The 19,637-nt window shown below is 38.5% G+C and overlaps 2 protein-coding genes across 2 annotated transcripts; one reads left to right on the top strand and one right to left on the bottom strand.

Moving 5' to 3' along the window:
* On the bottom strand, nucleotides 1–6,279 carry LOC113687090 (D-aminoacyl-tRNA deacylase). Its single transcript, XM_027204797.2, has 6 exons — nucleotides 6,122–6,279; nucleotides 3,891–3,981; nucleotides 3,637–3,736; nucleotides 2,178–2,310; nucleotides 1,563–1,663; nucleotides 1–837 (listed from the first exon to the last, which is right to left on the bottom strand). The coding sequence occupies exons 1-6, from the start codon at nucleotides 6,162–6,164 to the stop codon at nucleotides 673–675; spliced, it is 633 nt and encodes a 210-aa protein (XP_027060598.2). The 5' UTR covers nucleotides 6,165–6,279; the 3' UTR covers nucleotides 1–672.
* Nucleotides 6,280–11,554: 5,275 nt separating this feature from the next.
* On the top strand, nucleotides 11,555–14,901 carry LOC113687093 (E3 ubiquitin-protein ligase TRIM45-like). Its single transcript, XM_027204800.2, has one exon. The coding sequence runs from the start codon at nucleotides 11,729–11,731 to the stop codon at nucleotides 13,943–13,945; it is 2,217 nt and encodes a 738-aa protein (XP_027060601.2). The 5' UTR covers nucleotides 11,555–11,728; the 3' UTR covers nucleotides 13,946–14,901.
* Nucleotides 14,902–19,637: the final 4,736 nt, after the last annotated feature.

Raw genomic sequence — 19,637 nt, 5'->3', positions numbered from 1 at the left:
TTAAAGACCAACGTTTACTTCCGGTACAAAAGGACCGGTGAGTAAAATATACCTCTCCATCACCTTTTTACATTTTTACTACTGGACTTCCGGTATTCCAAGGGGATATTGAGTCGCAGCACCTAAATCTATTCGTCCTAAAGGAAACGAACACAAGCTTTCAAATTCAAGCACATTATGTTTCGAAACGCTACCTAGCTCACAAAAACCAAGCCAAACCAAACCAAACCAAACCAAACCAAACCAAACTAAAACTACTGTATATCCGTTCGCAAAGCGTTATGCATGCAACCGTGACAAGGGCAGTTCCGAATTGATATTTTTACGCACGAGGGGTGGGGTGAGGTGTAAGCAAGGACCTTAGTTCCAACTGGGCAATTCTAAAAACAAGGACAGCAGTATTACCTATGTAACATATATATGAGGATATCCTAACGGAAAATGTAAAAGGATACCATCTATTTGCAACAACTACCTTTGAGAACGAAAATCTGGGCACTACAATGACAACAGCTATATTTTTTTGTACAGTAAAGTACATAAATATATAATTTGTACTGAAATATTAGACGTTTAAAACTGACAACATTTATGCCGAACAAATGTAAAGCAAATCTGTGGCGTCATGATTAGATACAAGATTTTCAGTTGTGGTTTGGAATTGACCCAGCGTCACGTACTTCCTCGTTTTTCGTCCAGGTTGAGATCGTCAAATTTGTCTATTTTTTGTTCAGCATCGATTGGCGAACTGTGATTTTCTGAATCGGGTAAACTGTTCGTAGAACCCTCATCCCCAGTTATGGGAGCTGATTTTGAAGCACCTGAAGTTCCTTTGACCTGAAGAAAAAATAACGAATGACATGCAACAGTTTTACGAAATCAGTTTGAGAGAAAAAGGATGCTCCTTCGATTTATTCGGAAGACAATGCATTTTTTTTTGCCGAGAAATGGAATAGAAGCGCGATGGAAAATATGAGTTGTTCGCAGTCGTTTTTTGCTGAAGCTTTGCCAAGAAAGTTACCAAAGGAACTGAACGATTTTTCGCGCGCAAAAGAGTATTTCGAGGGATCCGGAGGCAAACGCAACGAGTAGGTGGCAGTATAGGCTTGATTGGAACAAAATATCGACCAAAACTTGAAAAGCTTGAAAACCTGCTTGTGTTCAGGAAAAGCGGTTACCCGAGGAGCAGCGAGGATCTGATTCGCGTAGGCCTTCAGTATCATCGCTGCAGAACACTCGTTTCTCTTCCTGTGGGAAGATCCGGAAGAGATTTTCTTTGAGCCTGGCACTCAATATCAGTGCTAGACCCAGATCTCTCGCCGGCTCTCGTCGCTCAGACCTATTCAAGGCCTCAAATTTCCCGCGAGCGAAGAACGCTCGGCCGAAGCATTTATAATCAGGGCCTGCTCGTGAGCTAGGACTGATATGGCGCCTATCAAAATGCTATCGAGCGCACAAAGACGCCTTTGGCATCCAGGGTCAAAAAAACCAAGAAACGAAGAAGAAAAGGGAAGAAGCCAAAAATTAAAAAGAATAATGAGGATCGAATTAAATAAGCAAACCTGTTTTTGTTGCATTGATTTTGGCGGTGGCGTTTCTAGGGATATTGTAACTGGACCATCATTCTGAATGTGAACTTGCATGTACGCTCCAAATTTTCCGTCTGAGACAGAAACATAAGAAAAAGATAGAAAATTTAAGAAAATATTTGTGTGTTTACTCAATTACTTTAAATTCACTTCACATGCACATCTATGGGACAAACAGTGAAACGTTTATTTAGTATCATTCGCTACGTAATTAGCAAACTCTTTCCACAGCACTTCTCCCTCACAAAATCAATCTTTAGTAACTTTCCCGCCCTTGCGGTGAGCGAACGACAAGGCCCATTGCAATTTCGAAAAATGACCAGTGCTGATTGGTTTAAAATTTGTCAAACAGATCGTCGTCACCCTGTACGCGCTCCAAATGTTTTCAACTTCGTCTTCCTGCGTAGTCAGTTTTTACCTCTCCTTGCACCTTCTAAGATCTATCACTGCCTCTAGGGTATTTTACCACCATTCTACACTATTTATAAGTCTCCTTCAAACTATGAAAAGCCTCACAAGTTGCTCAGATTTACGTAAAATCCATTCTTGTTCCTTCACCGCTTACGACTCTCTAATTACAATGATCACCTTTAATGGCATCAGGTTTGTAGGCCGATTTCATTGCTTGAAGAAAGTCACTATAAAAAGCCTTACTCTGTTCACCACCCATTGCAAGATGATAATCTGGTTTATTTCCCTTTAGAACTGCTTGTAGTGTGAACTAAACAGGAAGACAAATATACAGAAACCACAAAAAAGATTTAGGTGCACTAATTCAAAATTTGACACAAGAGAGATCCTTCAAAAAAGGCTTGTGATGGACTTTTTCCCCCAGGCTCCCTCTCAAAAGGACTTTAACCCTTGAACTCACAAGATTTCATTACTAGGTAATTTTCCTTCCTGTCTGCCAAACAATTCATATAATGTTAGTATGGAGAATTTGGAATTGGATCAACCAATAGTCCCCTAATTAACATTTTTCTTTATCATTTCTTGTCTGCTTGATACTGTGCTGATGGTGTAAGGAGAAATTCTCTCCTGGTCACTAATGGGACTTAAAGGGTTAATCCTTGAATTCTCATGAGTGTCAGAAACAAAATCTTTCTTTTCTTACAATATCAATAAAATATCAAGCAGACAACTGATGATAATAAAGAAAAGCATCAATTAGCATATTACTAATTGATCCAATAACAAATTCTCCAATCTTACATCATTTATAGCAGACAGCAAGAAAGATTACTACTGGAATCTTGGGAGTCAAAGGGTTAACTGAGCTCATAGGGTAAGATCCAAGCCTTAGGCCTAACCTTATATTTGCAAAGTATGTATTGAGGAATTTTTTAACTGAAAAAACCCCAACACAAAAATATAGGGACAGCAAGAGGCTTAGCTTCAAGCCTTAAATTATTGCTGCACAATTATTACCTATCAGTGTGTTACCAAAAAATTTGATACTATCAATTGAATCTAACTGCACACTAATGCCATAAGTTTAATTGTCAAGATCATTTATTAAATAAAAAATTTGAGAAGGCTACCAGATTAACTCTTTACACCCTAACATCAGTATCAATATTCTCCATAGTCTACTCGATTCATTTCCCTTGATACTAACAAAGAGAATTTGTTTAACAATCAAAGCCTCTTTCTTTGTAATATGGTGATCATTTCCTTTACTCTCATGATCCTAATAAATGATTCAGCATTATTACTATAACAGGAAATTAAATGCTGGTCACTTCTAAGATTTAAAGGGTTACAGCATGTCTAAAAAGTGTAATTTTTTATCTTACATATCACCAGCATTGGAAAAAAAAGATCATCTAGGTTGTTACAAAATCATAATTATTATCAATGATCAATTTCATTTTTTCTTTCAATCATAGCTTAATTCAAATACATATCTTGTGAGATCAAAGTGAAATTACCTCTGAAAACTATAATAATACAATATTGTAATGGAAATAAAAAGAAAGAGTAAACCTTGTGTATTTATTAAATTTCTAATTTAATCCTCATATTCTGCAAACTTCTGTTAGCTCACCTGACTCACACAAAGTACTTCAAAATTTTTATCTACAACAGACTTCTTCCATCTTTGATCATTCTCATCAAAGACTCTTAAGTTCAGAATTTTTCTCACCCTTAAAGAGAAAATCACCAGAGCATCATTCAACAGTTTTTGGGAGGAGAGCATTGTATTATATTGAAAATAAATGAACTTCTCCTTGACAGCAAAATGATTAAATTGTTTATTTCTCTCACTCTAGGTTTATATTGAGGAAAAAAAATACTCACATATATTCAATGTCTTTGGGAGTGTCATACTTTGATATTCCCAGTAAAACACAGAGTCCTTTTCCAATGGAACTAATAACTTCACCATCAACTGTCAAATGCACACAAATTGAACAATTTTAACAAAAAATGCTTTTTAAGTACTCAAAATCTGTTGTGCCAGTTGACCACCTACCAACTACCATTGCAGAGTTTGTGAACTATTGACCTATATATTCATTAATCAAAACTATAACAAAATTCTTGAGTGTGATTAGTTATCACCAGCCTGATAGGACAGTGTACGTATCATGCTTGTAATTGGATAGAGTAATAAGACAGTTGACAAGTCATGCCTGTGTATGTGGAAGGTAAGCATCTAGTATGTGCACTGTTGTTGGGCATTTTACCAGGTTATCCTTTGTTTTTGTTTTTGTTTTTTTAATGAAAATGTATAATCAATGTCTAATTTCTATCTTGAATGATATCATAGTTTTGGTTAATTGGTAACTCCGACTTTGTGTCATCTAATTGTCTGTAATCATACTCGTGATCAAAAAATTAACAAATTGGACAACAAAACAGACTCCTGCTTCATGGTTGTCTGATTTTGTTAATCACTCATGATTACAGACCAAATTGGATTCCACTCGGTCTTATTACCATTGTCAATCATCAACTGTAGCCATGGTGCATGTAATACATATATGAGATATGTGACACTAAAAAAAATTAATAATAATAATAATAATTACAATAGAAAAAAAAGAAGTGTCATGACTTCCATTATTCCACTGATAGATGGCTTGTTTGTCTAAAATTTTGGTGTTATAAAATCCACTCTACTCACAGTAGGTGTAAAAAATGCAGATCATGTGTGCCATAAGACATTTTGTTTCCTATATAATGAGATTTACATTGTAAAGTAATATCATTCATGTCTCTGATCAGGCCAACACAATATTTTAACTGTCCTTCACTTTCAATCTTTGAGAAAGAATCTCTGTCAGTATATATGGAAAAAAAGTATCATACCACAGTAAGTGCTTGAGCAATTCTAATTCACCCATTGCGATGCAACAAAAAACTCACACATTTGCTGCACTCACAAATTTTTTTAATCCATCGCAATGCCTGAATAAATTTTTTTGGTGCACATTGTCCATGGGATAATCTCTGTGTATCTATCCATGGTCAGTCAACATGACAGTTTGTAATTTGTCTTAACTTTTTGTTCAGTTGGTCAATGGGTTATCACCTGTTGACCAATAGTTGGCTGATGCTCAAGTAACTGCCACCCTAAGGGATTTAGCCTGTTAATTTTCTCTAGGCCACAACACAATATAAACCTTTCTACAAGTCCTCCAAGGAAGGATGCAAAAAAAAAATCAGCTAGGAAGGCCTGCCTAGCAGAGATGAACCTGTTTACTTCCAGATCAAATTTGTAATTCTCCTTACTGTCAACAATACAATTCTTATAATAATAGTTCAGAGAATTCACTCATGGAAGTTAAAGGGTCAAAGATAAACCTAAAAATGACCTAGTTACCAGTAGGTGTTCAAAATCTTTTAGCCTCAAGGCTTTGGAGACGGCAGCCAGAAACACATCTATGGTCATTGATTGGCTAATCCCTGGGCTGGGACTAGGAGCAAGCCATTTAAACTGTAGGATGCCTTGCTATGCTTCTAGACCTGCAGTGCAGGCAACTTATTAGGTTGAGTTAACTTAACTAGTGCGCAATTTTTAATCCATATGGCTGTGGTTTGTTTGGAGTCAGAGTGCATGGTGGAGGTAGAGGGCAGGGAAGGGCACTCCCCCACCCCACTCCTCTTCTTATTTTTGACTGTCGATTGCCCCCTCGGTACAAATTTCTTTCTCTCCCCAGCCTTTCACTGCCATTAAAATCAGAGATGGTGGCCATAATTTTTGCTAGGGAAATAGGGAGCACTTCCTCGCCAATCCTGAAACAATAAATGATGACTGGAAAGACTGTGGCAGCTAATTGATAGCCTGACACTGACTACATTCACCCTGACAAAAATCTACCGTTCTCCTTTAAACAATGCAACTTGAAAGGAAGGCAGGAACGAGGCATAATTAAGGTGATGCAGTGAATTACACTCTTCGCTCGATGAGAACTGAACCCTTAATTAAGGAAAGTTCTTTCTTCCGCGTAGAGAAGTGAGAGAAATCTGCAGAACTGAGTCCAAGAAAAATTACAAGCAAGCTGATCTAGACAAAAAAACCTTACCAGAAACACTTGCCTGTGTGACACGCTGAACAATGGCTCTCATTAGGATGAATGGTAAATAAAAACTCTAACGATCGCGAATATGTTATCGCAAACAGACATCTATAGGAAATAATTCCTTCCACCCAACACAAATCGGTACAGCCGTAGCTTCTCACAAAAGCATGCGTAGCACCTGTTTTATCCAGGCTATTGCTCGGCCATTAGTAGGTCGTAATTAACATAATTTCATAACCTAGGTGTCTTTATTGATGTCGTTGAGATATGGCTTTTGGCTTGTTCGTGGGAGCTATAGCTCTTTGGTATCATGTTTCTGCTTTCTGTTTTCTCCTGAGTTACTTCGTATCGCAGTTGTGATCAAGTCTGACCGTACAGAAAATTTAGGGTTGCGACGGTGAGGGTTGTTGCGAAAATAGTGTTTTCCCGTGGACAATGACACGATTCTCGACAAAGTTCTGGCTATTTTTACGATTGCTTCGATGCAGTCCACAGCGGTGAAAACTTCTTCCTTGGAAACACCGATCAAATTCGTTGCAGTGACAAAATTTTACTACTAGAGCGTCGAAGCAATGCATGAATTCTGGCCTTAGAAACTTTCTCTCGTAGGAAAGCATTTCTGTGAAAGAAATTACATCTAAACAAAAGGCCTTCCTTTTGTAAACATTAGCGGGCTTCAATGGGGATTGTGCTTCTTTAACCGAAACTTTCAAGGAAATAGCTAGATGAACGACAATCAATTCTGCGGATCCATACTTGTTCAAGACGTTCTGTGGGTTATCTATCATCTCTCAGCTGTTCAAGAAGAATTTTGCGTTTGAATTATCAGAAAATGAATGCGTGGATGAATTCGTGTCAACTATCGCTGTAACAGGTGATTTGGACAGGCTTCAAACAGAATACGCGACGTTATTTGAGGGAAGATGTTGTCGAAAAACCTTTCTCCTCGTATTTGTTGTTGCGTTAGTTGAGAGGAAATATTAGTATGGAGTTGTGGAAAAAATACTTGATTCGGTGGCGTTTATCTTTAAGTCTTCTGCTGTTAGGATTTTAGATTTTTTTATCATTTGCGTTTCTGTAAGCGCAGCGACTTATTCAACTTCAGTTGGTGCGACCTCTGTGGTTGGAAAAGCCATTTAAATGCGCGACGCAATAAAATTCGAACAAATGATCGACGTGAATGTGTGATAAATATTACTAGATAAGGCACGCGATTACAAAACTGTGTGATATCAGTATAATTATTCACATCTTGAAAGCCTCTCTTAAAGTTCTTTACAGAACGACAGTGATTGTCACTCCTTTTGATCTTGTAGCGCAAACATTTCTTTTTTTAATTTGGAAACAGCGGAAAAGTTCATCCGTGTACTATTATTTATACGTGTGTCAAATTTTACAATAAGATGATAGATTTTTAGGCATTGGACAGATGTTGAGTATTGTGAAATTGACGCATTTTTAATAAAAATTAAGGAAAAAAAAAAAAAGAAAAAGACGACAAACTGTCGCACTGATGTGTTTGTAGATGTATAAATAAACATTAACGTCAGATAGAAAATATTGCTTTTGCTTTTTTATTCGCTACAGCAGAAGAATTCTTAACGTGACTTTTTCATCATCGTAAATTAGTACAGGTGAGATTATGAGGTGACATCGAATCGATTTAAAGTGATGCGAAATTCCATTGCGAGGAAAATTTAATTTCTTACAATTCAAGTGATGTTCGGATCATTACAAGATTACAAACAGTATTTGAAATTTTGAATTAAGTGTACATTTGCCTTTTGTTGTCAGTGAGACCAGTCCAGTAGTATGTTACAGCGCTTTCAACTCTGTTTTTTATTGACTGCTTGACAGTACTTCGGGCTTAAAGGGAAAAAAGGGGAAAAATGAGCTTTGAGTTCTCACTACAGACGACATTTTGTTGTGTTTTTATGCGAATCCTGCCGTGAATAAATTGTTTTCGATTGGAGACCCTGCCGCAAGAAATTCGATCGTCTTACGAAAGTGAACGCCAGAGACCATGTGCGTTCACAACGCTGCCTAAATGTGTTTGTTTAACTACCTTATGATACCACCTTTTACTTCGATTCCATAATGAAAAAAAAATTAAAGATCGCAAGGCCTTTTTCTTTTGCAATTGCTGTTCTCTTTGGAAATAGGAGCAAAAAGGATATTCAAGACTGTCATATTTTTTAAAAGCACGCAATCGATGTTACTTCGATAGGGTTCAAGTAAAAAACACTTATTATAACGGAAAATATTTGGGTAACTTTTCTGACGCATAAGCAGTTATCAAAATTAAAATCCAGGCATAACAAATATCGTTCTTCTGACGGACGATCTGACTTCAATTTTTTTAATACCTTCTTTTGTTTCGTTTTTTTTTTAAAGGAGTCATTAAAAACTCAGAACATTATATACAGAAAAGAACAATAATCTCTTGCTTCATTTGAATGCTGCGGAAATTCATTATTACTTTTACCTGCCGGCAAAGTAATAAAATGTTCTTAGATAGCTATTGTTATATTATTATATTTCGCTGTTTGTTTTCATAAAGGTTTAAAAAATGTTTTACATAGAATCACCCTAGTTATGTTTCTGCCCGAATCAACCCGATTGCTCCAGTTTTCGAGACGGCCGGGACGATTCCACGATCGAAAAGACAAGCAAAATCTGAAACCAGACAAATTTGGTTTCGTAGTACTAGAAACTAATGTTTTTATGCGTTTTTGTCATGATCTTTCAAGTCGAAGACAGTCGAAAATACACATGGAAGCGAAGCCTTTCGAACACGATTTCAAAGTTAGGGCAACGCTTTGATACTATATCGTCTTTAAAAAAGGTCCGTTTTTTGCGTAGATGGGTGAAAACTGGGACTTTTGAAAACGTTAACGGAAAATACTTGACATATTGCCGCTTCCATCAGCGTTTGCGAGTGTTTTGACGGTACGTGGGGAAAGTTTCATGTGTTACTAAAGGCAGGAATGTGGAATATGGACTACGGAATATGGACTATGGAATATGGACTACGATATGGAGAACGTGGAATGGGAAATATAGAGTGAGGATCTGGGATTGGGAATGGAGAATGAGAAAGAGCAAATAAAAAATAGAAAATGGAAAATGGAAAATGGAGAGTGGTAAATAAAGAAAAAGAATAGGGAATTGCTGGTTTTCACGTGACGTCACTAAATTTCAGACTTCAGAACTATTGATCCTCCTGAGATTTTACTTTCATGATGTATTAGAGCAGCTAAAAACTAATATTCAGACAAATTTTCACTCCAAATGGGTTCTTGGTTTAGTGATAGACTACTCTTGAATTTCTAAGCTTTTGCGTGACGTGGCCTTTACATGACGAGCGAGAGAGCTGTTATGTTGGTTTAAAAGGTGACTTATTTAGGGAAATTCAGCTATCTGAACAGTTCTTGTATTATAATAAAGTATTATTGTTACGTTTATGAGTTCTTAGAGAGATAAATTCACGCTTTTGTAGCAAAACTCAGTGACAGATGTTTCTGCTGGTTTCCGGCCGCCATGTTGGTGCCCATCTAGGTGGGCACCAGCATGGCGGCTCCATACAAATCTCTATAAATTTGGGAAAAACGTTTCTCCTCATATCTTCCGTAAGAAAAATTGCTGTGACCTGAATCTTGGCGAGAGTCTTTACATATCTAGCTTCTTTCTATTTCCAGATTCTAGACTAAATCGATTGAACGGTTTTTATTTTTTATTTTGATCTATTTTGAATGGCGTGACACTGAAAACCAGCAATAGGGAAGGAAGAGTGGAGAATGGAGAATGGAAAACGGGAAAAGAAAACTAAAAAATGGAAAACAAAAAATAGAGAATGGAGAATAAAGATTGGAGAATGAGGAGCGGGGAACGGGGAACGAGGAACGGAGAAAGGAGAACGAACAATGGAAAATAATGGAGAATGAAGAATGGAGAATGGAGAATGGAGAATGAAGAATGGAGAATGAAGAATGGAGAATGGGGAATGGAGAATGGAGAATGGAGAATGGAGAATGGAGAATGGAGAATGGAGAATGGAGAATGGAGAATGAAGAATGGGGAATGGAGAATGGAGAATGGAGAATGAGGAATGGAGAATGGAGAATGGAGAATGGAGAATGAAGAATGGAGAATGAAGAATGGAGAATGGAGAATGGAGAATGGAGAATGGAGAATGGAGAATGGAGAATGGAGAATGGAGAATGTAGAATGAGGAATGGGGAATGGAGAATGGAGAACGGAGAATGGTGAATGGAGAATGGAGAATGGAGAATGGAGAATGGAGAATGGAGAATGAGGAATGAGGAATGGGGAATGGAGAATGGAGAATGGAGAATGGAGAATGGAGAATGGTGAATGGAGAATGGAGGATGGAGGATGGAGGGTGGAGAATGGAGAACGGAGAACGGAGAACGGAGAACGGAGAACGGAGAACGGGGAATGGGGAATGGAGAATTGAGAATGGAGAATGGAGAATGGAGAATGGAGAATGGAGAATGGAGAATGGAGAATGGAGAATGGGGAATGGGGAATGGAGAATGGAGAATGGAGAATGGAGAATGGAGAATGGAGAATGGAGAATGGAGAATGGAGAATGGAGAATGGAGAATGGGGAATGGAGAATGGAGAATGGAGAATGGAGAATGGAGAATGGAGAATGGAGAATGGAGAATGGAGAATGGTGAATGGAGAATGGAGAATGGAGAATATGGACTACGTGAAAATTAGGTGAAATTATATTTTTGAGACAACTAGCTGTAGACGAATACTTTTGATTTTCTCTCTGCTAGAGGAACGGCAGTAAGCGTAGTCATCTCTTTCGCAACCGTTATTTGGTCTCGTCGCGCAACGCGTTCTCTCTCCAACGGGGAATAAATGGCGTTATGTGACGAGACAGGAAACAACAATACTGAAGTGTGGCACTAATGCATTTTATTTTTGCGTAGAAGTAATTAGACAATAGACCACAAAATACCTGTGTAAGTTCAGAAAAATTAGTCTTTTTTTCTTTCTCTTACTGTTTAGTAATGCGATATTTTCGTCCGTTTGAAAGTTATGTTCTTTTTTTATTACAAAAGCAATTTGTAAAGTGCCCAATCTCAACCCGCCCAGTCGAAAAAATAATTCTTGCAGGCAACGCATGCCATATGTTTGCCTAGAAGTATCTGGACAGCAGAGACAGTAGGAGACATAATATCTGTGTGAGTTCAGATAAATTAGGTTTTTTCTGTCTTTCAGCAATTTTTTCGTTTTTTGAAATTTATGACTTTTTCGGTGACAAAAATGAAAATATTAAGTGCACAAACTGTCCCATCTCAACCCATCCAGCCGAAAAGGTAACTCTTGCATGCTATGCATACCTATGTCTAAGAACTGGTGTTGTGGTTAGTCTGGAACGCACACAATGCAAACAAACACTAGATAGCAGAGTCCTAGACAAACAAATATCTTCCCGTTACATGATAGCTAAATCCATTATGATAATTGGCAGCTACTTCTAGAAAAGCCAAAAAGAGATTATCACAAGGCTTCATTGTTTCAAGCTGATTTCTGCGAAATAGTTACTCTCCTCGCTCACATTTGACGAACAAAATGGATATCAAAACGTTGCTACATGATCTTCGTGAAGAAGTGTCATGTCCTGTGTGTACTAACATATACACGGATCCAAAACAGCTCCAATGTTTGCACAGTTTCTGCCTCCAGTGCTTGCAGCAATGGTACAGAACAAGTCATGGCCGAGACACAATCAGATGTCCGAAATGCCAAGCTCTAAACAAAGTGCCGGAAAGTGGCGATCTGAAAGATCTACCAACCAGTTTTTACCTGAACGGCCTGATTAATGTGTTAGCCATTAAAGAATGTAACAACAGTCAAGTACAGTGTGGAAATTGCGACAAAAAAAGCTCCGAGACATCTTATTGTTTCCAGTGTTGCATATTTTATTGCCAACAATGCGTCATTGGACACAACATCATGCGAAGCAACAAAGATCACCGTGTTCTGGCGCTCAAGGATTTTCAAGAAAAGGACTTTGAAGATGTGATGAAACGACCCATGTACTGCTCGAAACAGCGGCACGAGAAGGAAGAACTGAAGTACTTCTGCAAGGATTGTACTAAGGCGGCTTGCCACAGCTGTGTCGTGTTATATCATGCGGGTCACGCTATGGTGCATCTAGACGAAGAAGCTGAAAAACAAAAGATCCAAATGAACTCATTGATAGAAACAAAGAGGAGTGATTTACAAGCAAAAAGAAACATTGTACGACAACTTGATGAGGATTACGCAAAAATTAAACAAACAGGAGAAGACTTGGAGCGAGAAGTACAGGAGTTTGTGGACAATTTGTTTGCAACTGTTGAAGCGAAGAAACAAGCCATTTGTGAAGCAGTGAAGAGAGAAACGGGGAAATCGCTCGAAATTATTGCAAGGCAGAAAACGGAGATAGAACGTCAAATTGACTTAACCGAATTATCGTTGGAGAAAGCTGATAAACTGATGATACGAAGTACAAACGCTGAAGTCGTTCTCCTAATGAAATCATTAGAGACAATGTTTCAGCGAGATGATCAAAACCAACCAGTGGACCTCGACTTAAAAAACCCTCCTTTTTTAGCTTTTGTTGAGAATCGTAAGCTACGGAACACTATTGAAGGCGACGGAATTGGATCTTTGCGATTAGCACACCAAACAAAAGCAAACCAGTCCGTTGCTGAAGGTAAAGGACTTGAAGAAGGATTTGTTAACCATATAGCGCAGTTTACTTTAACTACAAGAGACGCCGAACGAAGACAGTGTTACAATGAAGATGATCACGCAACGGTGGAGATCATGGACGAACATGGACGAGAATGCGTGACGGAAGTGCAAATAAAGGACAACAAAGATGGACTCTATCAGTTCAGCTATTTTCCCAGAGTTTTAGGAAGGTTTAGAGTAACAGTAAAGGTAAACGGAGAACATGTTCAAAACAGCCCTTTTACTATAATAGTAAAACCATTTCAGTTCAAAGCCGTGTTGTCTTTCGGAAAGAGTCCTTGGGGAGTAGCAGTGAATGCCAGGGATGAAATAGCTGTAACCAATTCCCTTGACAACAGAGTTGAAATTTTTAACAAGAATGGAAATTACTTGAGATCATTCGGTAGGGAAGGTCACATGGCGGGAGAGTTTAAATATCCGAGGGGAATAGCATTTCATAATAACGGGAATATTTACGTGGCCGACCGGAATAACCACAGAATCCAGATTTTTAGTGGGGAGGGTCAGTACGTGAGCAGTTTTGGTGAGAAAGGAAACCTTGATAGTCAGCTTAATTCTCCTTTGGGCTTATCGGTAGACAGTAATGGAAACATTATTGTCGCTGATACAGGTAACAAAATGATTAAGATCTTTTCTTCTGATGGCACGTTTCTAATGCAGATAGGTGGACAGGGGGCTTTTACTTGTCCCATCCACTGTGTCCAGTACGATACATATCTCATAGTGTCGGACAGAAATGAACATTGTATTAAAGTTTATGACAGGGACGGAAACTTTCAGTACAAGTTTGGAAAGGAAGGCGAACGAGACGGGAAGTTTTATTATCCCGAATGTTTGTCAGTGAACAAGTCAGGACATCTGATGGTATGTGACACAAATAATCATAGAGTACAAGAATTTGAACTGAATGGAAAGTTTGTCAGTAAGTTTGGAACTAAAGGTGGCAATTTAGGAGAATTCAATGGTCCAAGGTCTCTGGCGGATCTTTCTAATGGGCAAATTGTTGTCGCCGATGATGGAAACGATCGTATTCAGATATTTGAGTAAAATATAATCAGTAAAGAAAATTGATTTGATTTCTATTTCAAAAAGGTATTCGTGAAATAGTAGTAAAAATGACGGACGTGGCTCTATCAACAAGTGTGTAGAATGAAGTCTATCTTTTAGTCAACCCCGTTGGTAATTTAGTCAGATAATTAACATATTACTCTTCTGATGTGATAACTACATTTCGACTTGCTTGTTGTTCAGATCCTGCCGCATAATATTCAATGTTTTATTTCTAACTTTATGAATATAGAGCTCGTCAGTTTCCCTGTTAAAAAAATTATTGTATTTTGATATTTCTCTCTCTAAGATTTGAGGTCGGATGGGTTGACAAACTTAACGTTAAATTCTGTTGAAGCAAGTACTGTGTAACTTTTGTGTTCTCGGGTATTGCCTCCTCTTTTATCGATAAAATTTCCTTTACGTAAACGGAGGCGAAAGGCGAAGACGTCATATTACTTTTCGGCTGTTCGAAAGCGAATGGTTCTTGGGTGAATACCCACGACCTAACCAATCAGCACGCTGGAAAAGTAATATTTACACATACTGATCGTAATCATATACTTAGACCGGTGCTACTTTTTATCATAAAGAAATGATAGCTAGGTATGTAGATAATGCCTATCTAGATGCTAAGAGAACGAGTTATACCAAAGAAGTGCATTTAATCTAAGTTCATGGAATAGTTTAGAGGAAACGTCAGCAATACATGATAAGTTGAAAATTAATTGCTCTAGATCTCCAAAAAATGTTTGTGGTTATGTTTTCTATGTAAGCGTTAGCTTCAATATTCTTCAATATTGACATATTGTAAAGAGACGTTATTCGAATAATGTAGTCGCTTTATTACTTATTAACGAATGTTTTGTATAAGCCTTTTGATTAGCAGATATAACTATGTAATTAATTACTTCGATGTAACGAGAATAAACTTTGTGTAATCGTGTGTCTTGAAACAGAAGTTGATTTTTTATATATATCCATTTTCAGAATTTCAGACATTTTTTTTGAAAACCGTATTTGTTTTGGAAAGCGGGTGTAGAGTTATGATGAAAGTTTTCACTTTTATTCCCCCTCTCCCCCTTTCCTGATAAATCGTGAATGGAAAAAATGCTATCACGACATCTTCCCCTTTTTGATATGTTGTTCAGTTTAGAGGACGCGTCCTGAGTGTGTGTCACGCGTGACTATACGACATGGAATCTGGTCATAATTTTTCGTGGACACACACTCAGGACGCAGTCTCTCTAAAAGCAGTCCAGTGTGTTTCGGATCGAAAAATCAATTTCTTTCAAACTTTGCCCAGAAATCTATCTTAGTCTAAAAGTGATCGAAACCACCCTGGTTTTTTCAAATATAGCAAAATAATATTTTTCTGAGTGAAAATCGATTCAGCGCTCAAACGCCAATTTTTAATAACACCGAATATCAAAAATGGCACAAATAGCCGAGTTGGTTTTTTTTACAAAATTCTAGTTCAGGGTTTGTTTTGCTCCGCATATTTAGATCTACCCTTTCTGAGAACAAAGAGCATAATCTTTTTTTTTTTTTTTTTTTTTTTTTTTGGCGGTTTTTGTCACTGCAATTTCTTTTTGTATGACACACCACCATGACCTGAAATATGTAACTTTTTATCTCGGCTCAGCGCAAAATTACAACTTCTATCCCACGATATTTTTATATATATACTGGCTAAAATAGGGTAGAAGAGCATAGAAATATTAAAACATGTTATGGTTTCGGCGAACTTCTAGAATAGCCGGCCAACAAATCGCGTGCATTTTCGAAAAATCGACCCAACAATGCACATGGAGCGGTCTAAAAAATAAACAAAACTTATACGACCAACTTATGTTTGACGAGTGATTTGAGTCCATAAAAGCGTTTTTATGACTTGCAATAGGAGAAAACACCATTAAGTAAAGAAAAATGAAAAGGGCCCCTCTTTTGTGTTCTTAAACTGTAAGTTCTCATAAAATCGTCAGAAAAAAGATATTTGTCGATGAAAACTACATAAAACAGAAAGATGGAAGATTGATCTATTTCCCTACAGGTATAAAGAACAGTACAGAAATTTTCCTGTGAACTTTTTGTCACTCAAATTCAATTACGCAGTTCTTTTGCAATAATTTTACTCACATGCAGTTGCGTAAATTTAGAAAAATACCTTAACCCGCTACTTTTCAAAATCGTCTGTCATGTAAAAGTAGTCATCATTATAGATCTGTTAGGAGGCATCGCTTAAACTCGGATGGATATTCAATTTTTTAAATTGTTCTAAGAAGCCGCCTTAACCTGAGAAAAGCAATTAAATTTACACCAAATCTTAGTAATGATTTGGTTTACAAGTTGCGAACAACAAGATGGGGACTCCATACTTTTTGTGGTGCTTTTCGAATTATAGAGGAACATGTGGTAGCTCAAGAGGTATTACACAGACCGTGAGCCTTGGAGATTGCAATAAGTCAATTGTAAGCCATCTGAGCTCTTGCCATTTATTTCGCGAAACGCTAACTGAACATGAACTCATTTTAGCAAGAGTGGGCTTTTTGAATTACCAGTTTCAAAGCTTAACGAAATGATGATATGCCCAAGACATGTCGTGGAGGTACTGGAGTCAGGGAAGGCCTTGTCAATACACCACCCACCAAGGAGGTAGTAAAGCGATAAAAAATAGGGATGTAGTTAATCTCAAAATGGCCAGAGAAATCCTGAAATTTCATGGAATGGTTGTCCCGATTTGATCAGGTGGGTCAGTTACGAAGTTATCCTTGTTGTACTTTTTGGAGAACCAAATTCACATCTCCCGCATTTTCGGTGTTTTCCCTTTGGAAATAGTGTTAGATAATATCTATTAGCCCTGTCATGGGCTCGTGTCTTAGTATGATATCTCAAACCTTATTAAGACGTACAAAATGCGATTGTGTTGTAAACAAATCCGTTTGTAGAATGATCGCAGCAGAAGAAAGAACGAAAAAGTACTCAGTGTTGCAACAGGACTAAGTGACGACATTTGCCTAGGGCAGCCTCGTACTCCGTGTTTCGTCAGTCATGCCCCTGGGGCGAGAAAAGGGAGAAGGCTATGATAAATGTTAGGAATGAGCTTGCCCCGGGGTGTTTTGAGGAAGTTTTGATAGTGTGGCCAAATACTATGCATGATTTTTAACAGACATTTCGAAGAAAGCTTTAAATAGTATATTTCTTCTTCCAATGATATGATTTGCAGTAACTGTCGGAAGAGATTTAAAGCTACCTTTGAGGAGTCGGCCTGGGCTTCGGATGTAGAGAATGAGGCCGGTAGCGACACAAGCAGCTCACTACACCTGCACAGAGATTGAGATTGGAGAGAATTAAATTGAAACTTATAGACGGAATGTAGTCGGACATAGACAGATGAAGCCGGAGGGAGATAAGAGAAATGAGGGAGGAATGACCGTGAAAAATTAGAATAAACTGACAAGTAAAGACAAAAAGAGGGGAACATATATAGGTGGACGAGACTATTTGGAGATAAATTGCTGTAGGAGGGAAAGTAATGGCGGTGACTTCTCGTGATTAACCTCTTCTATCACGTTCTTTTTACGGGGCACCTAAAGAATTTGCCGTGGCCCACGAGGAAGTGCCGTCAACACCAGGAATCGACGTTATCCATGCTCAGGCAGACACAGTCCTCGGTTAAGTCCACTGGTGAATTAGAAAGTAGTAAAGAAGAAGAAGAATCACACCTGACGGTAAAGAACAATTGCCATTCTTCCGTTCAGGTTTTTAATTCTCCAATGGAAAAGCTTGCAGAGGTATCAGTGCTAAAAAAAAAAATTAACGAGCTGCAATATCAGCTGAAAAGCTGGGATGCTTGTAGTGATGTGGAGCGAGAAGAATTTGTTTGTAAAGTTACAGAGGCATGCAGGTTGGTTTGCAATGTTATAGCACCAAATGATGGAGAGAAGCTGCTCCAAGCTCTCCAGGGAGAAAAAGTGAACGACACGACTGCTGACCCTGGTCTAGGGACGTTAGTCGCGGCCTAGAGGAGCGACTTTGCCAATTAATATGCTAAGGACACAGGTCCTTAGTATATACGCCAATAAGTTTTAAGCAAGCAAGTTCAAGGCTCTTCATCGATCTTTTGAAATTATCAGTGATGGGCAAATAAAAAAAGCGAGAGTGCACAGTTCTTCTGGAGGCCACGGTATCCCAGTAGCAAGGATACCACAGCATCGAGTTCGATCAGATAAAATTCAGTTGGATCACTTTCTGGAATTTACATCTCGCCCTTACTACCATCAGGATGTGGCATTTGGAGGCCGAAAACTCAAGCTTGAAAGTGGTAAAGAACTAGTGATGACAAACATAGTGCGTACCATTGCAAGATGTACAATCACTAACCAGTACCTTGATTCGTCGATGAGTCTCGCCTTCTGGAAGTTTAGGAAGCCTCCCAAAGAAAATCTCTTAAAGGTCTAGATAACAAGGCGGCAGATGACGTCGATGGTTTTGAAGCACTTCACAAGATTTCAGACGAATTGAAAGAAAAGGGGGCAAACAAGGATCGAGTAATGTGCGCAAACGTGCACAAGGTTGAAAGAGGCTAAGTTATACTGAAGACGGCCTATCGAGATAACTGCAAAGCGTAAGATAATTGTCCCGACCACTGCACTACATTCGCCCTGAGCGATCCTGCTGACTCTGATTATTGCACGGGTTGTGGCCACGACCTTAATATTTCATGTTACGACTGTAAGGCACTGAAGGAGGCTATTCAGGAAATTCATTCTGCCATTGGAAAGTATTCCTCCAAGATGAATAATAAAGAGGAGGATGGGCTTCGACATAATGGACTTGTCGCTGAAGAGAAAGTCAAAGAGTGGAAGGCACACATTCTGCGCGCCCACAATCAGGAACAATACAAGCAAAGCATCCTGCTTTCTCTTCTGGAAGACGAAGTTCTTGTATTATCTGACAGGGCAATGAAACTTTTTTGGAAATAAAGTTTCGCGAGAAGCAAACAGAGTGGTTTGTAAAGAGAGGCATAAATTGGCATATTTGCAGTGTCATTTTCAAGAAAGGCGGGAAGCTTGAAGTCTCCTCTTACGCTCACCTGTTGAACAGTTGTAGCCAGGATTGGTTCGCTGTTCTCTCGTTCAAGAGCAACTCATGACTGCCATAAAAAGGCGTAGATTAAGATCAGATGACGCCGGTTGTTGTTACAACAGCAGTCCGTTTAGCGGCCCCCCGAGACGTCGGAAGTAGTCAAGGGAATTGACGTTGTGAGATATGATTTTTCGGAACCACAGCACGGTAAGGATATTTGCGACAGGATTTAATGCCCGGTGAAAGCCGCTGTCAAACGTTACTGCAACAAAGGTTATGATATTTTGGCGGATCGAGGCATGCAGACTGCCCCCAAAAAAAGACCAGTTCGAGGAACGACAACAGGAGTATTCTGCATGAACGACAAGAATATAACTGTAAAGTTAAAGAAGATCCCTAATTTCACTGAGCACAACGCACAATTTTGGCAGACTTCGAATGTGCAAGGCTTTTAAAATTGGAGCTGGTAAGCTAATTGCATGGAATGAAATCATATTTTGTCCTCAAGAAGCTACCTGCCACAGCGAAGAAAAACTGTTTCTCTCAATCTCAGCGCAAGAGATGGATAAGACGACTACGCACTATGGAAGAGTCGATGATGTCA

This window comes from Pocillopora damicornis, chromosome 14, assembly GCF_964200805.1.
Source record: "Pocillopora damicornis chromosome 14, jaPocDami1.2, whole genome shotgun sequence".
NCBI lineage: Eukaryota > Metazoa > Cnidaria > Anthozoa > Scleractinia > Pocilloporidae > Pocillopora > Pocillopora damicornis.
This window is presented reverse-complemented; position numbering and strand designations above follow the sequence as displayed.